Source organism: Myxocyprinus asiaticus, chromosome 33 (genome assembly GCF_019703515.2).
Source record: "Myxocyprinus asiaticus isolate MX2 ecotype Aquarium Trade chromosome 33, UBuf_Myxa_2, whole genome shotgun sequence".
Classification (NCBI taxonomy): Eukaryota; Metazoa; Chordata; class Actinopteri; order Cypriniformes; family Catostomidae; genus Myxocyprinus; species Myxocyprinus asiaticus.
Genome location: NC_059376.1, coordinates 25333800 through 25359549, shown reverse-complemented (window position 1 = coordinate 25359549; position 25750 = coordinate 25333800). Strand labels below are relative to the sequence as shown.

The window sequence follows — 25750 nt, the reverse complement described above, 5'->3', positions numbered from 1 at the left end:
TCTTCCTCACCTGTTCCCAATTCCCTCATCAAGCACCAGCTTGTATATATACCCTCTAGTTTTGATCACCTTTGTCAGTTCTTGAGTTATCTACTATGTTATCTAGTATGTTATTTAGATCATTGTAAATGTGTTTATGATATTGTTTGGTTCATCTCTCATCTGTGACACATCCACACTGAAACAGCGTTTTACTCCCCCCAAAAAACAAGGCTTTTACTCTCTAGTACTGCATACTTTGGACAACTCTGACATCAGGAAATGGTTTTTTCAAATATTCTTTTTGTCATTCAGGCACTTTGTCATGAACAAAGTGCAGTAGTGTCACCGGCTGTCTGAATTCACAAATTTTTGCTCACATGTGGCATTTCCTTAATGGTGAATGAGCCAGTGAGAGCAGTTTTGGTGAATGAATGCATGAATAAGCATGAATGTGTAAATACAGTAATGCCTGCAATGCTTATGTTGTCTAATACAGGGGTTTTCAAACTTTTAGATGCAAAGGACCCCAAATAAGATGATCCCCTTGCTTGGGACCCCCTTTCTGAAATATAAAAGAGCTATATATGTTTTATGTATAAAGATCCATTTATACTGTGTGAAAAAAATATTATAAAGACAATATGTTGTTTACTAAATTAAATAATAGGCTTTTACATTTTCATTTTTATTTCTTAAAATATTTTCTGGGGAAGATGTAACATAAATAAAAACTATTTTTTGAAAGTATGTATGTTGCAAGGAAGGAGATATGACCTTTCAGAAATGAATATTTTTAATTTCTAAATTAAATTAATTTTTCCTAATAATTTATAAAAATATATGCAAATTTGGTTTATTTCTAGCTGTTAAAAGCGTAAAGGAAAGACTTAATGACTGACAGAGTGATTAATGTGATTTAGTCGTCTAAAATAATCAATATGTTAATCTCAGGATTTCAGAATGAAACAGTAGTAATGTTAAATTCTGCAAATGTTGTTAACTTCTGGGGGTGCCGGAACCCAGTTTGAAAACCCTTGGTCTAAAACACCTCATGAGTTCAGCACCGTGGCAAGATGTCATGACTGGCATCAGCAGATGCAAAATTTCCAGTTTTCCATTGTCTCTTTCCACACTGACTGCTACTCTCTAATGTATCTTGTCATTGTGCTGACATTTACAAAAGGTAATTACAATGGCTATCTACACAACTTATGTAGATAGACGAAATTGATTTGTAAAACTAATTAGATTTGTCTGCGGTATGAATGAAGCCTAAATGCCCCCCGCCCCAAATAAAGCTGGGTCAGTGTGTCAAAGGTTCCAAAGTTTTTCGTGAAGTTTGCATATTTGAAATGTCAGTTTCTTTTATGAATATCCTATATCCAGTAGATGACAGTAAAAACATTTAAAATCCCTGAAACAAGGTTTATTTCTCAATATTTAGTTAGTGTGATTCTTAAGAACATTGCATTTGATTTTTTACATTCTGTAGTTTCAAATAAAAACATCTGTCCATCATCTGATTGTGCTGCAGCTGGCATGGTGAGTGGAGAGAGGAAGCCAAACGCTCATAAAGGAGATCTGATCCACTCACATATTGTTGTCTTGCTTCAACCATGTGTATGTGTGACTCACAAGTTTCTTAAATCTAATGACCATAGGAAGCTGTCGCAATACATACACCAAAGTTAAGGTTTCGTTTATTTTCCCATTTGCTTTCTCATTCTATTTCTCTTTCTCATTCTGTTTCTCCTTTTTCAGCCTCTCCCTTTTTGTCTTTCACCACCATGAACATGTTAATTATGTTCTGAAGTCTTTCATTGTCCCCTGTCCCTGTTGGTGAACTGTTTCTCTCTCTCTCTCTCACACACACACACACACACTTAGAGAAATTCACTCTGCATCTGTTAGTATTTAGTGTCTTAGTATGTTTCGCTCGTAAAGTGGAGATGTGAGATGTCTCCATGGGAACATGCTCTGTGGTGGCTGTCCCGGCAGTATTGTTTGGTGTGCCAGGTGAGTGTGATTTCACAGCAGTGTTTTAATGACTCTGTTCATTGTGTGAGTATGTGTTGGGGAATTGAACAGGATATTTGTTATTTAAGCTCTAGATGGTTTTACACTGAAACAACACACAGTTATGAGCTCAGAAGAGTTTTATGTGCCCTAGAAGAGCAGTACTTCTTAACTGGTTTTTCATCAGGACCCAAATTTTACGTTAGACATCAAGTGGCGACCCAACACAGTCAGGGCTTGACATTAATACCCACCCACCCGCCAAATGCGGGTAGAAATCAGTAGTGCCAGGTAACTCTGTCACTCTTACTAGTCACTTTGGCAGGTGGCCACAGCCGAAGCAAATGTAATTGTATTCATCTCGTGTTCAGTGATGCTTCTCAAATCTGATATGCACATCTCAGTGGGACAAATGAAGCATGCTTTCACCCGAACCACCACAGTGCACATAAGCATGCTCCAGAGATAACATTGGCAGAGCTCTGGGACAGCGCAGAGCAAAACTTACATGATTCAGTTGGGCTTCACTTGATATCGCGGCTGTCTTTACATTAAATATGAAAAAGTATTACTATTACCATGAACTATGTAGACTCAACAAAATGCAAAACTGTTAACATGACATTGGCTGAATAGGAAAATTGACCATTTCTTCAAATTTCATCAAAACAGTAGCTAACATCATAGCCTGTGCAAAACAATGGACACTGGGTCAAAATGTAATTTTATTTTATTTTCACTTTCTGCAATCCTATCAGAACGGACCTGTGATATTTTGGGGTTGTGACCCACCCTAGAACACAGCTTACACACTGTTGAATCCAAAAAACGACATTGTTGTGTTGGATTGCTCTCTCTGTCTGTCCTGCTGGTTAACATCTGGTCGCAGTTTGAGCATCTGCCTGCATCTTTTATGACCCTTGACCTTTCCTTCATTCATGTTTCAATGCTTTTGACCTGACACAGTCAATGAGGCTACACACAAGAGGTGCACGTTAATCGTGTGAGTGTTTTTACGTTTTCTTCCTCTTTCTATACTCTTCTGTAATTAGCCTATGAGAGCTTCTTTCCCATGTTGATAGCTCTAATTGGCCTTCAGTGATAAGTTTTAAGTGGGGATAATTTACTTGCTATTTGCTCACTCTTTTGCTCTGCTACAAAATGTTGCTGATTCCTGTAACTCTCCATCCACACACTCAGGGAACACCAAACAGGGAACTATCAGCCATTCTCAAAAAATCCATCTTGATCAGGAACTGCATTTAAAGAGTTTGGCATTGTTGGCCAATGTATATGTGTGTTTGTATGTTTGTACGAGTAGGCTGTAATCATCAGCTGGGTCTGAAATCTAAGGCACCTGTCTTGCTGGATCACAGCCCATTCAGTCAATCAGTACATTTACATGCACTTTAAAAGTTAGATTTTAGTCGGACTAAAACAATAACTTGTCTTGTTTTTTTTTTGTTTTTTTTGCAAAGTCGAACGAACAGACTTTGATAATGTGATTGTAGCTCGGCTTCATATACACATATTAAATTACTTCACAGGCAGCATTTTTGAATGAAGGAACCTACAAAGAAAACTGGTTTCAGTCTGACTACACAAGCAGGATTTTGAAATGTTATGAGTGTGGAAGGATACATTTGTGCTGTTTTTAAAAACCAACCAGATGACAACCAAGTGACAGGATGTTACTCATGATGGATTCAGATGTGCTTTGCCTTCCATCATCACTGTGCAGTATAGGGATGTTGGAAGGCAAAGCACATCTGAATCCATCCTGTGTTATTTTTTATTTTTTTCATCTTTTGAATACTGTCACCAAGATTGTACCCTTTTTTTTGTCTAATTTCTCAGATGGAGTGTGCTAACTTTGTACGACTGCTGCAGACATTTAACCGCACTCACTTACTGGCCTGTGGAACAGGAGCATTCCAACCTGTGTGTGCATATGTGTATGTCGGACACCGCGGAGAGGTAACACATACGTGTTGGTGCGGCTCTCCATAGGACTCTCCATAGACATAATGATTTTAATTCTGTATGAACTATAGATTCTATCCCCTAACCCTACCCCTAAACCTAACAATCACAAAAAACTTTCTGCATTTTTACATTTTCAAAAAAACATCATTTAGTATGGTTTTTTTTCTCTTGTTTTTTTTCTCCCTTTTCTCCCCAATTTGGAATGCCCAATTCCCAATGCGCTCTAGGTACTCGTGGTGGCGTAGTGACTCGCCTCAATCTGGGTGGCGGAGGATGAATCTCAGTTGCATCTGCATCTGAGACAGTCAATCCACGTATCTTATCATGTGGCTTGTTGAGCGCGTTACCGTGGAGACATAGCGTGTGTGGAGGCTTCACGCTATTCTCTGCGGCATCCATTCACAACTCACCACGTGCCCCACCGAGAGTGAGAACCACATTATAGCGACCACGAGGAGGTTACCCCATATGACTCTACCCTCCCTAGCAACCGGGCCAATTTGGTTGCTTAGGATACCTGGCTGAAGTCACTCAGCACACCCTGGATTCGAACTCGCGACTCCAGGGGTGGTAGATTTAGTATGTTTTTAAGCGATTTGATTATGTGGACACTAGAAATGTCCTCATAAACCACATTTATAGCATAATACCCTTGCAATTACCAGTTTGTAACCTAAAAAATGTCCTCGTAAACCACCCAAACCCACCCACACACACACACACAATAGCTCCCTCCCACAACTTCACACCTAGTGTGTTTGTGTATGCACATCAGGAGGATCTAATTTGCTTATGTATATCAGAGACCAAATTGTTTAAGTTCAGAGGTCAACCCATCAACAGGTTGACCCTTAAGGTCAAGACTAGATCATGAGAGAAGAGACAAAGCAAATACACACAGACACTCACTAATTCAGTAGCAAAGGAGACATGTGGAAACGCACTTTAATATGAGCAGATAGAATTGTCCCCAAAAGTTAGCTAAATCTGACAAAAAATTATCTTGGGGACATTCAGGGACATCTTCAATCGGAAAATAGACTCATAAATAAAGCAATTACTGTTTTTTACAAATTCTAAAAATGCAAAATGTTTTCTTTAATGTTAGAGTTAGGATGTGTTTAGGGTCATCTAATATAGGGTATATAGAAATATAAGGTTTGTAGTAATTATAATTAGCTTTATATTAAAACAAAAGAGGTCTATGCTGCCCTACAAAGCCAAAACGTAGTAACAACACCAACACTGAAACAGAGAAAAAATGGCTTCAAACTGGCTTTTGATTGTGGATAAAAAAAAACATTCTCACTCAGTTTTCTATGAATATGAGCTGAATTGAGCCAAACCTGTCTGTTATAGGACAGATCAGAGTCTAAGAGACTTGATTTTAGCCATAACTCTGTTTTGTGTTTTGCCTTTGCAGGGCAGTAAGATATGTCCCTATTTACATGGCTAAGTAATCATGCTATGTCTAAGCTGGCATTAGAGGGTAGGTCCTGCTTCCTTTGGTGTGTGTTTAACTGGTGTGTCACCCCATAGGTAGTCAGGGTGTCAGGGAGGTCTGTCAAATACACAATACTACATTGTATGTAGTAGGAACTGGCATAGTTCACCAGGAGTTTAATCTGTCTTACACACCAGTGGACACACACCCACACACAGTGTCTGACATCAATGACAGTAAAACTTCTGCACTACTATTATTATACGATAGATTAAATTTCTGATACTGAACAAACTAAAAGCTGAAAACCACACAAACACAATATACTTTTTGTGCATATTTGAAGGATCTAATATTTTAACCCCCATCTTCTGTTTAAATTTACTGTCTTTACTTTTGGGCTTCTAGAGACCCTAATAATGTGCATATAAACATAACAATAGCAATTAAAAACAATTCTTAGTAAAAGCCCAGTTTACAGATATCATTGAAGCATTAACCCACTGTTTTATCACAAAGTAGGCATGCACTTTTCAGAAATGTCCTGTTATCCAATATAGTATCTTTGATTTTGTTAGGGTAAATTTGACCTCAGCAAAAACACAATGCCTTAAAATATAATAAAACAAATTTAAATAACTGGCAGAGATATAAACAGATACGAATATTTTACAATGTACAAATAAATTGCATTTAGCATTTTTTTTTTCAAACCTGGGATCTCTGAGATCCCAAACAGACCCTATAGCATTTATTTTAAGCATGTTATCAATTTGAAATTTTGTTTATAATCAGCTCTGTCATCAGTTCCTAATACTATTAGAAAAAGCCTTAGGGTATGAACCTGATATGTTTTTGGAAATATTAAAAGGGCCTTGGGGTCTCTGAGACCCCAAACAGAACATCAGTGTTAATAATACAGTACAGTATCATATAAATAATTTATTGTTAAACAACTGTAAAATCACTTGCACTAGTTTATTGTTGAGTTGTGAAATTCTGTCTTCTTGTTGGCAGCATGTGTTCAGTTTGGATCGTACCACAGTGCAGAACGGGAGGGGCAAATGTCCCCATGACCCCAAACTACCCTTTGCAAGCACCTTCACAGGTACAGTTGAATGTGGGGAAAAAAAATATGAAAGTGTGTGTGCGGGAGTTTGTGACTGAGTTATAAGTTGCTGTGTTAAAGTTCATGCCACTACATGTTTGTGTTGTGTGTTTATGAGTATGTCAGTGCAAGTTAGTTTTTGTGTGGGATTTTGTAAGTGTGTGAGCATTTTGGCTCTTGTGCATGCAGGGTGGAGGTTTCAGAGTTTATGGGCCGCTGTAGATTGACTGCTCTGATGGGGTAAATTTGAGGTCCTCTTCAGGCCAGGTTTTGTGTATGTGTGTGTTTGGGGGGGGGGAGCGGCTCTGTCCTTTGCGTGTATGTTAGTGGGTATGTTACAGTCTTCTGGGGCACAGACACAGCTCCCAGTGTGTCAGTGTATAGTGTGTGTTAACACTGCACAGTCTTGGCATTTTTTTTCTTGTCATTTTGCCAGATACAATGCATTATGGACAGAGTTTTAGGATTGCATATTTGTGAACTTGGACATTAGTTCACACACTGATTGGACAGTGTGGACTTGGACACACATTATACACAGATATACGCACACCTTTCCTTAATTTATGGGGGGGGGGGACTGTGCATGTGTTTAAAACTGAAGAGTGGTACATCTTCCATTACCATGACCCCATATTATAACACTATGTGTATGGGGGTGTGTCTTGGAAAGGCTGTCAACAGTATATCAAGTTTCGCCTGATTTTATAATGATCTCTGTCTAAGTGTGTGTTTTTAGGCTGAGAGTGTGTTGTAATGAAAAATATTGCAGGAAGGCATCCTGCAGAAAACTGTTTATCTTTCCTTCTTCTCACTCCTCTCTTTCTCCCTCTATACAAATCTTTCTCTGTCTGTCTCACAGGTGGAGAGCTGTACACAGGTCTGACTGCAGATTTTCTGGGCAGAGACTCTGTGATTTTGAGGAGTTTAGGGACTCGTTCACCAACAAGAACAGAGACAGATCAGAGAATCCTACACGGTACAAAAACACATGATAAACTCCTACCAGATCTACACACGAGTATGCAGAATTATATAATGAACACATGGGTGAATTCACTAAGGATAAATTGCACCTGGTAAAAGTGCTGGTTATTTGCACATGCTGTCTATTATGGATGAGTGGCTGATTCACTAAAGGAATTATGCAGACCAGTCATCTATAGTGATCTATGCAATCTATATTGAGCCTAATTTACATAGAAAGGAGGTGTGATTGTATGGAAAGGAATGACAGTGACTTCTTTAAAATACTCTAACACAGACGCAGCGCTATTTCAGCACTGATTGCCCCTGTTTAAATTAGATGACTAGTGAATTAAATGCAGCTTTATTCGCTGAAATACCAAGCACAAAAGTGGCACAACTGTTTTGTGAATTCTCCCCACCATCTTATCTTATCTTATATAGAGGATGGTTACCGTCTCGGTTATTGTCGTAACCTCCATTCCCTGATGGAGGGAATGAGACGTTGTGTCAATATAGTGACACTAGGGGTCGCCTTTGGGAGCACTAAACACCTCAGATCTATGAGAAAAGGCCAATGAGAATTGGCGAGTGGAATTTGCATGCCACTCCCCCGGACATACGGGTATAAAAGGAGCTGCCACTCATTCAGGTTTTGTGCTGAGGAGCCGAGACAGGGTCCCGGCCATTTCAGCGGGTAGTACAGCGTTGTGGCAGGGGGGGACACAACGTCTCGTTCCCTCCATCAGGGAACGGAGGTTACGACAATAACCGAGATTCCCCTTATGTCACTCACTTGACGTTGTGTCTGCACGTAGCCTCCCCCAACGCCCCAAAAAACGTTGTATATTTTCCCACATCCCTATGGGGGGGAAGAGACGTATCTAGTATGGAAGTAGACCGCGCCAGCCACCTTTTCTCTCTATGTTTTCTCTCCACAGAGTATTCAGTTATTCGGCTGGGGCCATTTTAACGCTCAATATATTAGCCGGGGAAGGTGTTCAATTCCTATCCTATTCTTTCAGGGGGAAAAGACCCTGCGGAGACCACATCCTGCCCGGACGGGAGGTAACATGTGGCAAGCTAGTCATGTGGGCTCAGAGCTGCACATGGAAGAGGCGCGGTGGTAGGTTCTGCCTGAAAGGGGAGGAGCTCTACAAACACGGCGACCAGGACAGAGAGGGCTCTGTCGAAGGGAGACGCAGGTCTGCCGACTGGGAGAACGTACTGTGAAAAATACATCACAGGGGGTTACCGAAGTAACCGACACCTATGGAGCACCTACATCAGTAAGGGCATATTAGCACACATAGTGGTTCCGGCTGTGAATTCCTCCGCTGAATTCGCAAGCCACAGGGCTAGGGAGGAAGGACATCCAGGTTCGTGAACTCGCATGGGAAAAGAAGCGCACCTCTTCGCCTCTTTTGAGGGGAAAGGTGCTATACGCAAGCGATACACCCAGCCAGCTGTCCATATTCCCGAACTTACCTGTTCATACCTGACAGAACACGGGACGAAACTGGCTCAACCCGGAGATTGTAAAATCTCGCGAAGGTATTGGGTGTCTCCCAGCCTGCTGCTCTGCAGATGTCTGCTAGAGAGGTGCCATGGGCCAGTGCCCACGAGGATGCCAGACTCCTTGTGGGAACCTTGGGCATATAACCCGGCCGGGGTCTTAGGATTACGTGAGAGTCTCCCGGACCGAACTCTAGGCAGGTATTGCTGACAGAGAACGCTTGCAAGTCTCCGACCCTCTTGATGGAGGTGAGCGCAATCAGGAGGGCCATCTTCAAGGAGAGAGCTTTCAACTCGACTGACTCTAGCAGCTCAAATGGGGGCTCCGCGAAGGCCCAGGAGAGAGATCCCATGAGGGGAACAGACGTGGCCTAGGAGGATTCAGCCTCCGGGCGCCTCTCAGGAACCTTATGATCAGGTCGTGCTTCCCTAAGGACTTACTGTCCACTGTATTGTGGTGTGTCACTATGGTGGCCACATACACCTTCAAGGTGGAGGGGGACAGCCGTTCCTCCAGCCTCTCCTGCAGGAAGGAAAGCACTGACCCGACTGCGCATCTCTGAGGGTCTTCAGCTCGGGAAGAACACCAATTTCCGAACCGATGCCACTTCAGGGTATAAAGCTGCCTCGTGGTGGGAGCTCTGGCCTGAGTGATCGTGTCTACCACTGCTGGTGGTAGGCCACTTAGGTCTTCCACATCCCGTCCAAGGGCCAGACGTGGAGGTTCCACAGGTCTGGGCGTGTGTGCTAGATGGTGCCCCGTCCCTGAGAAAGAAGGTCCTTCCTCAGGGGAATTCGCCAGGGAGGGGCTGTCGCGAGGAGCGTGAGGTCTGAGAACCAAGTCTGGGTGGGCCAATACAGGGCCATGAGGGTGACCTGCTCCTCGTCCTCCCTGACCTTGCACACTGGGGGGAACGCATACCTGCACAGCCCCCGGGGCCAGCTCATCTCTGGGGCCCCCGTCGGAGAATACCAGAGCGGGCAGTGGGAGGTTTCTTGGGAGGCAAATAAGTCACTTGTGCTTTGCCGAACCGACTCCAAATCAGGTGAAGACGTGAGAGGACAGGGACAGGCTGAAGGGGAGGACCTTGTACTGATACACACGGCCATCGAAGTCCAAGATTGGCCACAACCCACCGCCTTTCTTCGGTACCCTTTAAAATCCCTGTAAAACCCTTTCTTCATCTCAGCTGGAGGGACAGGCTCTATCGTGCCCTTGCACAGAAGGGTCGCAATCTCCACACGCAAGGTGGCTGCGTTCTCACCCTTCACCGAAGTGAAGCGGATGCCGCTGAACTGGGGCGGGTGCCTGGCGAACTGAATCGCGTAGCCAAGTCGGATGGTCCTGGCCAACCACCGTGATGGGTTGGAAAGCGCTAGCCATGCGTCCAAGCTCCGGGCGAGGGGCACTAAGGGGACGATCACGTTTAATGTACCTGTGGGTGGTGCCTCGTGGCGGGAAGGAGCAGGGGATGCCATGTCGAGGAGCCTTGCTTCATCTTGAACTCATGGCTGCACTGAGCAGTGGACCCTCGAAGCACTTGCTCCATGTATCCGGCGTTGGGGGGGTCAGCGATGGGGGAGGAGGGACTTTTTGACCATCCTCGTAGTCCGTCACAACCACCTGGCCATGGGTGTGAGTGTGGTGTGACCGGACGCGTGAAGGCGAGGGGCCCTTGTTCGCGGCGTCTAAGTCGCAGGTGCTCAGTGCCCAGTTGCTGTGATAACGGCGGTCGTAAACACTGGGTATGGGACCCAGGGAGTGAGGAAACTACACTTTTATTGAGAATGTGGGTACCGTAGCCCGTTCGGGGTACGGCGAATATAAAAGAAAAGGAAACCAAGGATTTACCTCCCGGCCCTCCACTGGGGGATGGAGTGGTCTGGATACCAGCTCCGGGTTTGCAGCAGACATCTCGCTCCCTGTGTCATCCGTCTCAGAGGTGCTTAGGAGCCTTCTGGGTCCTCATGCCGGCCCGTGAAGTGGGGGGCGTCAGCTTCCTGCGGGGGGCTCTACGCTGGGGCTGAGAACTGGGCTCGGGCTGAGGCGGAGCCGCCTGGGCTTTCGCCACCACAGGGGGATGCCCTCGGTGAACAGACGGAATATGGGATCTTGAGCCATGCCAGGGCAAGATGTGTTGAATAGCCTCCATCTGCTTCCTCACCGCCGAGAACTGCTGGGCGAAGTCCTCGATGGTGGGTTAGGCCGATAGACCTAATAGGCCAATCTGGGAGATGGGGGAGTTGAGAAAGCGAACCTTGTCTGCGTCCCTCATCTCGACCAGATTCAGCCACAGGTGGGGTTCCTGGACCACGAGGGTGGACATCACCTGCCCGAGTGCTCACGCCGTGACCTTCGTCACCCCGGGGGGCGAAGTCGGTCACCGAGCGCAGCTCCTGCATCACATCGGGATCAGGAATACCCATGTGCAGTTCCTTTAGTGCCTTGTCCTTGTGTACTTGCAGGAGGGCCATGGCATGCAGGGCAGAGGCAGCCTGACCAGCGGCGCTGTAGGCTTTGGCCGTCAGTAACGACGTCGTCCTACAGGCCTTGGAAGAGAGTGCTGGGCGATCCCGCCAGGTGGCTGTGCTTTGTGGGCACAGGTGCACCGCAACTGCCTTATCCACCTGAGGGACCTCCGTATACCCATGGGCTGCCCCGCCATCAAGGGTAGTAAGAGCGGACGAGCTGGGAGGTTGGTTTCGGGCAGAAAAAGTGGCTATGAGCGGCGCCCCAAACCCAGGAACCAATCATCTAGCCACGAGGGCTCAGGGGAGGACTCACTCCAACTTGACACACGCGGCGGCCCGGGCAAGCCTGGCGGTCATCTCGCCGTCAGTCTCAGACTGGGCGGGCCGACCAGAAGGTGGCAGCCCATTCGAGTCCTCGGTGTCTGACATCGCCAGTATGCTCTCCGATGCAGCGATTGAGCACTCATCCTGCTCCGGAGCTCCGAAAGGGACACTAAGCTGGCCCTGGGGCGAGCTGGTCTCCTCTCAGAACTCACTGGGGGAAAACGAGCGTGCTGAGGAATGGGAGGTCCGCGGGGATTTACCCGGCAGAGCCAAGCCCATTAAAGGCCCCAAATCGCCTCCAGCGCCAGCCGGGCCGGCCTCGCACCCGGAGGTAGAAGGCATGGCACGGGGGGCGGCTAGAGTGGCTTTCCCCCGGAAGAAGGAAAGCCACGACCACAACGTTGCCATGGTCATATTCTTGCAATGAGAACGTGAACCATCCACGAACACTGTGAAGCGGAGAGATAACGACCGCATCCAGGAATCACACAAAGATGGAAAGGCATCTTGAAAAAGACACATCTTTAAAAAGTCGTTCACGTCAATGTGCTTGCTCTAATAGAGAAAATAAACTCTTTGCAGGAATATAAACTCTCTTAGCGCTGTTGAAGCACCCAGGGGCGTAATCTGCACAGATCTGTACAGAAGGAGAGAAAAGACACTGGAATGCGCCGTATATCCAACAGCAAACGCTTCTTGGGAGGTGAATGTACCGGTAGTGGAAGAAAACTTGCTGACACACAACCGCTCGGCTCCGAAGAAAAAATCTGAATGAGTGGTTGCAAGCCAGCTCCTTTTATACCCGTATGTCTGGGGGAGACCAACCTTTCTCATTGGTCTTTTCTCAAAGATCTGAGGTGTTTGGGGCTCCCAAGGGCGACCCCTAGTGTCACTACATTGACACAACTTTGAGTGAGTGACAGAAGGGGAATGATATATACCTGTGAGAAACTTAATTATAATAAAACATTGTAAAATTAAAGCATTTTTTTAAGGGTCCAGTGATCAGAAAAGCATTATATGTGTATTTCTGTGTTTGCAGAGCCCAGGTTTGTTGCGGCCCACCTCATTCCTGACAGCGCAGATAGAGATGATGATAAAATTTATTTTTTCTTCACTGAAAGAGCAACTGAGACTGCAGAGAGAGATGACGAAGTAGCCATACACACACGCATTGGACGAGTGTGTGCGGTGAGACAAATCATCATCACACCTCACCTCCTGAGTGTCCAACAACATTGTCAACTTTTCTCACAATTGCCACTGTTACTGCCAAAACCCATGAACTAATCTCTTATTGAAAAATTCACATGCGCTTGAAATTGCCCTTAAAACATCCAACGGCATCCTGTTTATTGTAAGGAAACATCTACAGACAATAACCAACAAAACATTATTTTTAATTTATTTTATTTTGTTCCTTTTTCGCCCAATTTGGAATGCCCAATTCCCAGTGCGCTTTTAACTCCTCGTGGTCGCGTAGTGATTCGCCTCAGTCTGGGTGGCGGAGGATGAATCCCAGTTGCCACGGAGACATAGCACGTGTGGAGGCTTCACGCCATCCACCACGGCATCCGCGCTCAACTCACCATGCGCTCCACCGACAACAAACCACATTATAACGACCACGAGGAGGTTACCCCATGTGACACTACCCTCCCTAGCAACCGGGCCAATTTGGTTGCTTAGGAGACCTGGCTGGATTCACTCAGCACACCCTGGGATTCAAACTAGCGAACTCCAGGGGTGGTAGCCAGCATCGTTTACCACTGAGCTACCCAGGCCCCACAAAACAATATTTGCTAACAGCAATAATAATAATAATAATACTTAACAAAATAGCAAACAGGCAGCAGTCCAGAACAGGCCAGAGCACGAAATGCTACGAGAAGGAGAGTTTTGTGCCAAGGTAAACACATTCCTTTGTGTAACAACAAGTGCATCAGCTAAAACAGCATCAGTGGCGGCACATTTCAAAACTTTTTGCTCTTTTAGGTAGGTCGGTACAATCTACTGTATGAATACCATCAAGGCTCAAACAGCAAATCCCCTTTTACCACAGTGCCACCTATAGTCATTGAGGAGAGAAATGCAGAACACCAAACATGAATTCTGAAGAATTTTTTAGAGCAAAAGCATGTAACAGCCACATACAACACATGCATGCACAAGCAGGAAACCAAAGAAGGCCATCATAATGGAATGATCAGTACCTTTTTTTTTTTTTTTCAAACCCATACACACAGCTGTTGGATGGTTTGCATACCTCTGTATCACACACACACTTACCAGTGACCCAGTAACTGTGTACACACACTCACACACTATCACACACTCAGGGTCTCTAGTGTAAGAAGAGCTGTACAAATCTCTCCTTGTCATTCAGAGGTCAGTATTCAAAGAGCCAGGGTCAATCACACATTACTGTCACTTTTGACTGCTGTTCATAGTCCAACTATACCACATTCGCAATTACACTCACATTTACACTGCAGAGAGGGCGAATATCTCCACATATGGCGATTACACAGATTTAAGGTAATTTAAACCACCCCTGTGTGTGTTTGAGATGTTAAGCCCAGCTGTTATGATTCTTAGGATCTGTGAAGATCCTTCCTTTACAGTGTTGTAATTTCCATGACTGGGTGATGCTCTAAGTTATGATGGGATATTGAAGTATTCTTGTTCCCACGGGAACAGATCTGAATGTTTATGGATAAATACACATTTACTAGGTGCTCGGTGAGTCTCAAACACATACAAACACACACTCTCACTCACTCACTCACTCACTCACTCATAACATTACTTCTCTTTATCTATCCCTTTCTCTCTCTCTATACTATCTGTTCAGCTTTGTAGGTCACTGTCCATTAGTTCATTATGATTTAGAAGGTGAATGATTTTATGGGTTTATCTGTAGATTGTCAGCTCTTATTGTCTCTTAGAATATATATATATATATATATATATATATATATATATATATATATATATAATATGCATTTAAAGTATATACTATTCTAGTGACTGTTTACGTTTGCATGAAAGCGTTAGCATAAAAAAAATAAAAAAAAATCCATTATTACATTCAGACATGTAAAAACTGCTGATTCAGCTTCAAACTCACATTCCTGGTAAATTTTCTTTAACTTAAATAGTCTAAAAAGAACCAACTTTTCAATTGTGCAAGGTGTAGTTGGCAATTTCAGCTGAAAAATCCTACACGGATGCACACTTTCCACCAGAAGGTATATCCAGGCAGCTTTAGCATACAATTGTCAGTTTAATATGATTTGGGACACACTAATTCTAATTTTGCATATCATTTAGGATGGAAAGTATGAGAATTGGGATGCAGGGATAGTCTCTTTTTTCACTGAGGTTGGTCGAGATGTCTAACTGCAGACGTGCGGCACCAGCCATTTCAGGACAGAAGCGCCAGGGCGGCAGTCTCAGGGCAGAAGTGAGGGCGGAGCGATGGCATTTTATATTCAGATTAATATTTTATTTGATAGAAATCTAAAACACTTTTTACTGAGATATTGCGTTCTTTGTTTATCATCAACTCTTTAATATCTAATTTACATTTATCTACATCTATATTAATCTATATCTCGTAGATCAATTTATATAGGATTATTACAGTGTTTTATCCACCACACATTAATGTAAAAAGCAGTCTCTACACAGGCTGTACCCACAAAATAGCCTAATTTTAAGAGGTGAGACACGTGATTTGGCCAATATGAGTTTAATGAAAGACCTTTAATTGTTTTTATATATTTTTTTTTCTGCCTCACCGCACAATGCAAGTAAAGGTTGGTAAGATTAATATAGCATGCTACAATAAAACTGTTAAATAAATGAATGAGGATTCAATAATGATAGGGATGCAATAAACTTTTTTAAACACAATATATTGAGGATTAACAGCGGTTATAAACAGTTTTCCAAATTGTTTCTTCTTAATCTTATAGTTTGTTTGGTAGTAAGGACATAATGGAAAGATTACCAACAGCTCAATCCACATTCAAATAGTAGACTAAAAACAAGTAAAACAGTATATGAGTAAAATGCTGTGCTACAGATACAAATTTGAACTTACAAACAACTTGAGATGAACAAACATTCATGGGGGTATCATTTTAATATGTCCAGTCTATTTAAAAAGACTATCTGTGCTTTAAAAAAGTCATGGAGTAATGAGTGGTCGTTCTGATTCTGAATCTATTTTAAAAGAAATAAATTATATGAATATTGATAAACCACCAAACAAACAGATAAAATCTACCATGATCTTCCGCCCTGATTGCTGGCTGGAACCTGTGGTAACTACGTAAATTTGGCTCTACAATAGCTGATTTTTCCAATGATTTTCAGGTGTTAGCTTCATTAACAATCACTGGCCCGGCAGAGGGAGACAGAGCGCCCATTAGCACCTCTCAGCAGGAGGTGTTAATCACTTGACTGTCTGGACTCCCAGCTGAGTTAATGCCTTGAAACACTGAAAATACACATCCGCCTTGCTTGAAATTATCACTGGCTGTGGGTGGGGGGGGAACACGCCACCAAGGCAGTGATCAATGAGTGCAATTCATGTATAAATAGTTTTTTTGCCGGAGGACGGAAACTATTTTTTTCTGCAGAAAAAGCACGTAGTCTGGAAAGCGCTCGTGGATGGTGCATTTGGAGGAGAAGTTTATTGATCTTTGGAGTCAGCATGTATATTTGTACGACATATCTCATATGTCATATCATGACAGACCATTAAAAGAAAAAAAGTGGTCAGAGATCGCTACCGAACTCAATGTACATGGTAAGGAACTGTTTAAATATACAATAATGATTATGAGTAGCCAGGTTGTAATTAATATTTATACTACTGCTGTAGTGATAAGGCAGAGAACAGAGTCAAAGGCAGTCGTTAAGTGTGACACCTTCCCTCCGTTTTTAATTGGTAAATGTGGCTTACTGACCAGGAAGGCAGGATTAGCAAAAACAGTTATTAAGTGTGACAACTCACACCCCCCCACCCAATTCGAGTTGTTCTGAGCTGCTATTGTAGAGCCAGCGTAAGTCTTTAGCTCTGCCCCAACTTCCACCCTCAGACGACTGCCCTGGCTCTACCGTGCCCTGAAGTGGCTGGTGCTGCGCAACTGCAGTTGGATATTATGGAGTTGTTCTGAGTGTAAAAAACACTGGGATTAGACTTTTTGCAGATTCAAAAGAAAATTAAATGCATATGAGTGCCTTATCATTTATTGTGTATGTGATGTTTCAGAATGACGTGGGTGGGCAAAGGGTTCTGGTGAATAAGTGGAGTACATTTATTAAAGCCAGACTGGTGTGTTCTGTTCCTGGACCTCACGGCATCCAAACACACTTTCATCAGCTGGGTGAGAAAATAAATTCACCCTTAACGGATAGTTCACCCAGAAAAGAAAATTGTCATAATTTACTCACCCTCACGTTTTTCCAAATCCATATGACTTTCTGTCTTTGTGGAAACCAAAAGAAGAGGTTAAGCAAAATGTTAGACTCAGTCACCATCCACATTCATTATATCTTTTTTCCATACTATGAAAGTGAATGGTGACTAAGGCTATCATCATGCCTTGCAACTCCTTTTGTGTTTACAGAAGAAAGAAAGTCAAATGGGTTTGTAACAACATGAGGGTGAGACTTTCTATCCATTTAACCCTTTATATTATAAGCTTGAGGGATAATTTTTTTCTCTTGCATCCCTTAAAAATCTACTGCTTGTTTGTTTGTATGTGTGTTTATGCAGAGGATGTGTTCCTGTTAAGAACTAAAGATGAAACTAATCCAGAGATCTACGCGATATTCAGCACCATCAGGTTTGTGTGCTGTGTCATTTTTTAATCATTACATAAAGCACTGATGTGTGTTGGTATTTAACAGACATGTTCTCTCTCCAGTAATGTGTTTCAGGGATATGCAGTGTGTGTGTATAGTATGGCTGATATCCGTGAGGCCTTTAATGGGCCGTTTGCTCATAAAGAGGGTCCGGACTATCAGTGGGAACCTTATGAAGGACGAGTCCCTTATCCACGACCAGGAGTGGTGAGAAAATATGCACACACATACATCTTTGTATACAGGTCATTTACTACTGAGCAATGCAAGACCTTGTTTACACCTGTTAATAACATCCAATACAATGCTTCTTGGAAATGTTATGATCTGATCACTCAACCTTAAGAGGTGGTTAGGAATGCATCTGGCCACATCACAGTTGCATTTACAAATGTGTTCTATACAAAAACCACAGCTCCGCATAAGACTTCACCAAGTCAACTGATACCACACTAACCTAAAGTGATGGGTGTAGTCATTAGATGAAAATTCTATCATAATTTACTCACCCTCATGATGTTAGGCAAATTGTTCCTCACAGTCATCATTCACTGTCACTGTAAAAAAAATGTGAGTGAATGCTAAATGAGGCCAAACATTCTGCCCAACATCTCCTTGTATAGTCCACAGAAGAATGAAAGTGATATGGGTTTGTAACAACAATACAGTGAGTAAATTATGGCAGCATTTTCTCTTTTGGGAAAACTATCCCTTTAAAACTACGTGTTAACATCAGTCTGTCTTGGATGACAATTTGTGATTGGCTCACCCGAGACAGATGTTAATACCAGTTGTAAACATGGCCAAAGTAAATTTTTTATTTTTATTTTTATTGTATACCCCATATCTACGACACTTTTTCTCCAACTCATTTTTCACTCTGTTTTTTTTTCCTCAGTGCCCCAGTAAGATCACAGCCCAGCCTGGCCGTGCGTTTCGCAGCATGCTGGAGTTTCCAGACGCGGTGCTGCAATTCGCAAGAACACACCCACTCATGTGGCACCCCATTTACCCCTCACAGAGGCAACCCTTGCTGCTCCGCACTGGTGCCCCCTACAGACTCACACATATTACTGTTGACCGCACTCAGGCTGAGGATGGAAACTATGATGTCATGTTCATTGGCACTGGTAAGAGGGAGTGTGTTTTAAAATATCACTTAACGCATGTATTTTAATCCTTGGTGACTGGTTAATTACCTGTGACCTTTGACCACTACAGACATCGGGACAGTGTTAAAGGTCATCGTACTAGGAAACGGCAACTCTCTCACCACTGAGGAGATCACACTGGAGGAACTGCATGTGTTTAAGGTCTGTTAACACAAGTGTGTGTATTTTTGTGTTTATCTTTCAGAGTATGTTGTTGGCTGATTTATGATGGTTAGTGCTGGTTTGATGCATTTCTAGCTGGCAAAACCAGCAAAACCTAGCTAGCAAAGCTAGTCAACTAGCATGGTTTTTCTAGTGATACTGGTTGACCAAGGAAGTCTTGCTGAGTCGAAGTCTTGTGGGAACACTAGCACACCAGCATCCAAAATACAACATATTTCAGCAGGGTAGGCTAAAAAGATGTGTTATGTGTTGTGTGACTTTTTTGATGTTCATATAAAGTGTTCCTTTTAGTTCTGTTTCTCATGGTGTATTCACCTCTGCAGGTACCCACTCCCATAACCTCTATGGACATATCTGCAAAGAGGGTGAGTTCACAGTCATGCAGTCTTTCGCTTCTATTCCAGTAAATTAACATAAACAGCACAAAAAACTAATATTTTTCCATGGAATTCCCAAAGGGGCTTCAGCTGTGTGGGGATATATGGGACCCTACTTTGTGTGTACATGCTGTTGGCTCCAAAGCAATAAAACATTCATTTAAAACAACCAGTTGCATGTAGCAGGTGCTTTAAATCTGACCAACAGAACACTTACCTCATAGGCAGGCCTGGAGCCACAGGAGTTAAAGGAATAGTTCACCCAAAAATAAAAAATTTGGTCATCTTTTTTATAATTTTATTTTTCTTCTGTTGAACACAAAAAGAGATTGAGGCTTGTGCACATTCAAACATATCACCTCAAGATACATTGCACCAAGTTTGACATCAGCCCCGGCATTACTTCTCGTGTGTCTTGTGACCAATTTTGATAACACGTGTTTCAGTGTTTTGGATTGAACGCAATTGTGAATGATATCTGAGAGCTATGGCAGAGGGGAAGATTTAAAAATGTGGTCTATTTCTTACTCAAAGCTATCGTATAGCTTCAGAAGATTCGGAATATAGCATATGAGTCATAAGTACAACTTTCAAGGTACTTTTTTGTCCTTTTTGAAGCTTGAAAACCCCAGTCCCATTCACTTTCATTGAATGGAAAAGAGCAGCCAGGGCATCTGCTAAACGTTTCAGTTTGCATTCCATGGAAGAAAGAAAGTAATTTTGAATTATGCAACAACATGAGGGTGAGAAAATGCTGAAAGAATTTTCATTTTTGGACAATAGAATTATGATACGATTCAACTATATCTGCTGTGTCTCTCTCTCTTTCCAGCAAACTCTATTTGTGGGCTCACAGACAGGTGTTGTCCAGGTGCCCCTGCACCGCTGTAGTATGTATGGTAAAGTGTGTGCCGAGTGCTGCCTGGCTCGAGATCCCTACTGTGCCTGGGATGGACACACATGCACACGCTACCTGCCGAACACAAAACGCCGCTACCGGAGACAAGACATCAAACATGCAAACCCAGTGGTGCAATGCACAGACCAAAATCTCAGTGGTGAGAGAGAGATATCATCATTTACTCACCCTCACATTGTTCCAAACCTGTATGACTTTCTTTCTTTCTTGAAACACAAAAGGATTTATTTTTTCCCACAGAAGACTGAAAGTCATACAGGTTTGGAACAATGTGAGTAAATGATGACAGAATTTTCATTTTTGGATGAACTATCTCTTTAAAGGAGTGCAGCCATGCAGTGTGAATATCAATGCAACAGTCTCCTCTGAGCACTTCAATTCCATTTACGTACATGTCAAAGAGCTCATTAATGTGACAGTGATGCAAAAGTGCAATTCCTTTAGAGATCTGAAGTTAAATTGTTTAATCATTTAAGTTAGAAACTTCAATACACCTTTTGCTCATTTATTAGCCCAAGATTAATGGGGTTTGAAGGGCAATCTGTCATCTTACCCATTGGGTCTTAAAGGGATGGTTCACCCAAAAATTAAAATTCTCTCATTATACACTCACCCTTATGTCATCCCAGATGTGTATGACTTTCTTTCTTCTGCTGAACACAATCAAAGATCCTTAGAAGAATATTTCAGCTCTGTAGGTCCTCATGATAAGAGTGAATTTTGAAGCTCCAAAATGCACATAAAGGTAGCATAAAAGTCATCTTTAAGACTCCAGTAGTTAAATCCATGTCTTCAGAAGCAGTATGATAGTTGAGGGTGAGATACAGATCAATATTTAAGTCCTTTTTTACTATAAATTCTCCTCCCTGCCAGTAGGTGGCGATATGTATGAAGAATGTGAATAGCCAAAAACAAAACAAGAAGAATGTGAAAGTGGAGATTGATTGTGAAAAAGGACTTGATCTGTTTCTCACCCACACCTATCATATCACTTCAGAAGATATAGATTTAACCACTGTCTTAAGGAATACTTTTATGCTGCCTTTATGTGCATTTTGGAGCTTCAAAATGTTGGTACCCATTCACTCTCATTGTGAGGACCCACAGAGCTGAGATATTCTTTTAAAAATCTTCATTTGTGTTCTGCAGAAGAAAGAAAGTCAAACACATCTAGGATGGCATGAAGGTGAGTAAATGGATTTTCATTTTTGGTTGAACTGTCCCTTTAAATATGTCAAACCCTCAAACTGTGTTCAGTGTGAAACACAGGAACTGACAGTGAGAGGTGAATAAATTAATCACTCAAGATATTTCATTACAAAGGAGAGAGAGAATGAGAGGAAAGAACAAAAGAGGTGCGAGTGAAGTGTTTCCACACCTAAGAGTGACGATGATGGTGATGAAAAGGGATTATATGTGTATGCACATAAAAAAATTCTTCACTGACCTTTAACTGAGGACGTTTGCGTAAAAATTGTGTGTGCGAGTGTGTTAAAGTGTTTGTAATAATCTGTGTTCTCTCTGTAGTGGAGGATCTGGATTTGTCAAAAGAACAGGTAGTTTATGGCACTGAGAACAACAGTACCTTCCTTGAGTGTGTCCCCCGATCGCCACAGGCCACCGTCACCTGGCATATTCAGAGAGATGACTACTTACAGGAGGTGAGAGACAAAACATAAGGACAGGATCCAGAATTAACGCTCTTCAAGTGCCAAATGCGTGTTGATAAAATGGAGTTATGATGGCAGTTAACTTTATTAAAAATGGCAACATAAGTGACCTAATTATGCCCACCCATTTCTAAGGTTTACATATTTTCTTATAGAAATGTTAACAGCCTTCCAATAAAGTGAGTATTAATTCAAAGATTAATCTCTCATATAAACACTCATATTATGTTTTGTCATAAACTGACAAAATGAAGTTACTTTATTTAATTTAAACATGAAAAGTCTGGAGTGGGCTGTAAGGAGCATGTGTACCATTTAAGCCAACATGTGTTGTTAATAAGCCCACTATGTTTTTAAAATGTTAAATGATTTACATTTGACTAAATAAACACCTAAATTTTGATTCATTTTTAGATTTATACCTCAAACATGCAAGTTTTAATCATATTTTGACAGTCCTTATCATTTTTTCTCTGCCTATTCATTTTCTCCCTGCAAAGAAAATAGATTCAGTATTTAGAGCTGAATTTTTTTATGTGAGGTTCAATGGGTTATTTACTCTGTGGACTTATTAGGATAAATAGGGGTCAATGGAAAATAAATCTCAATAATTAGTAGATGGTAATTGCACTGTTCCTTATAAACTCACTTGAAAAGAAAGTTACATTTCTGGATTATAATACAGGCAGAGCACTAAATTTTGTTTGAGCTCAAGAGGCTTCTTAAATATGTTAATTTAATGTGGTTATCAGCAGTTTTTATATAAAAAAACATATTTTATGGCATCTATCTTTGTAAGCGTCACTCAGGCAGTGTCCTACATTTGCTCCAGATACTCATGAAATCCATCTTTTCAAATGCAATGTACTGCTGTTAAATATAAAGAAAATAAATCACATCAAGTTGTATTTGATTTATTAATCTCTTAATTTATTCATTTTTTATCATTCCTCATCTAGTTCGTTAATCTGACTCCAGTAAAATAGCTTTTTTTGAGGTCTTCGAAAACAGTGATTTTTTGGAGCAACTTCCAAAATGGCCACCAAACAGTAGTAGCACATTTTCTCAAATAACTCAAGAACGAAACATTTGATTGGCTCCAAATAAAAAGTAAAATGATACCATATGACAAACATATATGTGCATTTCCTCTGCAACATAATTTTTAATAACTCACGTGAAGTCACCAGAATTTGTGTATAATGTTTTTATTTTTTTAATGAGAGGTAGAGTTTTTCATTGCGACTAGCTAGTATATTGTGCAAGTGACATCTCTGTTGTTGCCACAAATATGCAAGGTAAACAGTATAGTAATTCCACTGTCATAGAGACAATCATAGATTTAAGCATCCTTGAGCTCTGGAAAGGTGCTATATAAATTAAACTTATTATTACTTATTATTACGTTATACCCGGACATACGGGTATAAAAGGAGCTGGCTCGCAACCACTCATTCAGATTTTTTCTTTGGATCCAAGCAGTTGTGTTTCAGCGAGCTGAATTCACCGCATTATAGAAGTTTCTCCCCCTCGTGCACCAACTGAGTGCAGAGAACGCCCCTGGGCGCTTCGACAGCCTAAAAGAGTATATATTCTTGCAAATAAAAGAGTAAAATTTCTCTAAAAGAGTGGCACTGACGGAGAGCGTCTTTTTAAAGATGTCTTTCCGTCTGTGTATATTTTCTGGTTGTGGTTGTTACATCCCCGCTTCTGAAGGTCACGATCACTGCCTCATGTGTCTGGGCTCAGACACGCTGAGAGAACGTTCGTGGATGGCTCATGCTCTCACTGCGAGAGTGTGACAAAGGGCAACATTGCGGTCGTGGCTTTCCTTCTTAAAGGGAAAAGCCACTCCAACCGCTCCCCGCCCCGGTCCTTCTACCTACGGGTATGAGGCCGTGTTGGTTAGCTTTGGGGTCGATTTAGGGTCCCCAGTGGGAGCAGTTCCGCTGGGTAACCCCCACGGACCTCCCATTCCCCAGTATGCTCGTTTGCCACGGTCGAGTTCTGGGATGAGACCAGCGGCTCGCCTCAGGGCGAGATCACAGTCTCATTTAGGGCTTGCGAAAAGGATGAGCTCTCGATCGCAGCATCAGTGAGTGGGCTGGTCCAGTCTGACGCCGAGGACTTGGCTGGGCTCCCACCTTCGGTTGCGGTTGCGGGATCCCACCTTCGGTTGCGGTTGCCCAGTCTGAGGCCGACGCAGAGCTGGCGGCCATGCTTGCCCAGGCGGCTGCGAGCGTCGGGCTGGAGTGGGACCCTCCACCCTGCCCTGAACCCTCGCGGCTTGATGATTGGTTCCTGGGCTCGGAGCGCCGCTCACGGCCGTGCCCCGCCCCGGTCCCATTCTTCCCGGAGGTGCATGAGGAGCTCACGAAATCGTGGCAGGCACCTTTCACTGCCCAAACCCAAACCCGATCTCTGAGCTCCTCTGCTCTCACTACCCTCAATGGTGGGGCTGCCAGGGGGTACTCAGCGATGCCCCAGGTGGGCAATGTGGTTGCGGTGCACCTGTGCCCGCAAAATGCCACCACCTGGTGGAATCGTCTGAGACTTCCATCCAGGGCCTGTAGGTTTATGACATCTGCAATGACACCAGCTCTGCCGCAGCCTGGGCCAGCGGCCCGGCCCCGGCGTAGAGCCCCCGCAGGAAGCAGACGGCCCCCGTCTCTTCTAAGCGTCCCTGAGACGGGTGATCTAGGGATGTGGAGACCCGCTACAGGCCTGGAGGTGGTAAGCAGACCACTCCATCCTCCGGTGGAGGGCTGGGAGGAGAATCTTTTGTCGCCTTTTCTTTTGATTTCGCTGCATACCCGAGGGGCTGCGGTACCCAAATTTTCAGAAAGAGTGGTTTCCTCATTCCCCGGGTCACACACCCGGTGTTTACAGCCGTCGTTATCATGATTGCCGGACATCGCACATTTACGGCAGGCACGGTGCTGCGGAGGCGGGCCCCCCGTCCTTGCTCGCCCAGCTGCGGCACAAACACACCCACGCCCAGGCGGTTGTGATGGATTACAAGGATGGATCCCCTCCTTCCCCGTCGCTGACCAGTCCTTTGGTGGGTATCCGGAGCCAGGTAAGTGCTTCGATGTCCCCAGACTCAGCACAGCCACGAGCTCGGGATCCGAGCCCCCTCGGCATGGCGTCTCCTGCTCCACCCCGCCGTGAGGCCCCACCCACAGGTACGTCAGACATGATCGTCCCATCGCCCAGGCATGGCTATAGCTCTCCAACCCATCGCGATGGCTGACCAAGACCGTCCGACTCGGCTATGCGATTCAGTTCGCCAGGTGCCCGCCAGGGTTCAGCGGCGTCCGTTTTGCCTCAGTGAAGGGCAAGATTGCCGCTGCCCTGCATGCGGAGATCATGACCCTTCTGTGGAAGGACACAACAGAGCCTGTCCCTCCAGCTGAGATGAAGAAGGGGTTCTACAGCCCCTTTTTCATCGTACCAAAGAAAGGCGGTGGGTTGCAGCCAATCTTGGACCTGCGAGAACTGAACCATTCAAAATGCTGACACAGGAACACATTTTGGCGAGCGTCCGGCATCAAGATTGGTTCACGGCGGTAGACCTGAAGGATGCGTACTTCTGAGTCTTGGTTTTACATCGGCACAGGCCCTTTCTGTGGTTCACCTTCGAGGGTCGGGCGTACCAGTACAAAGTCCTCCCCTTCGGTCTGTCCCTGTCACCTCGTGTCTTCATGAAAGTCACAGAGGCAGCCCTTTCCCCATGTTAAGGGAAGTGGGCATCCGC

At 43.5% G+C, this 25750-nt stretch overlaps 1 protein-coding gene across 2 annotated transcripts in view; it reads left to right on the top strand.

The window, feature by feature from the left end:
* Window positions 1-25750, top strand: part of LOC127424412 (semaphorin-3G-like) — a 45959-nt gene that overhangs the window by 18163 nt on the left and 2046 nt on the right. The window contains exons 3-15 of one of the 2 annotated variants that reach the window (XM_051669598.1): window positions 1744-1998; window positions 3856-3975; window positions 6446-6536; window positions 7399-7515; window positions 12856-13004; window positions 17098-17212; window positions 17605-17674; window positions 17756-17900; window positions 18592-18823; window positions 18915-19006; window positions 19351-19392; window positions 20237-20462; window positions 21851-21984. In XM_051669598.1, the coding sequence (XP_051525558.1) occupies window positions 1939-1998; window positions 3856-3975; window positions 6446-6536; window positions 7399-7515; window positions 12856-13004; window positions 17098-17212; window positions 17605-17674; window positions 17756-17900; window positions 18592-18823; window positions 18915-19006; window positions 19351-19392; window positions 20237-20462; window positions 21851-21984 (1593 nt within the window). In that variant the 5' untranslated portion in view covers window positions 1744-1938. The remainder of the gene's footprint in view (window positions 1-1743; window positions 1999-3855; window positions 3976-6445; window positions 6537-7398; window positions 7516-12855; window positions 13005-17097; window positions 17213-17604; window positions 17675-17755; window positions 17901-18591; window positions 18824-18914; window positions 19007-19350; window positions 19393-20236; window positions 20463-21850; window positions 21985-25750) is intronic. The other variant, XM_051669597.1, reaches the window with a different exon arrangement.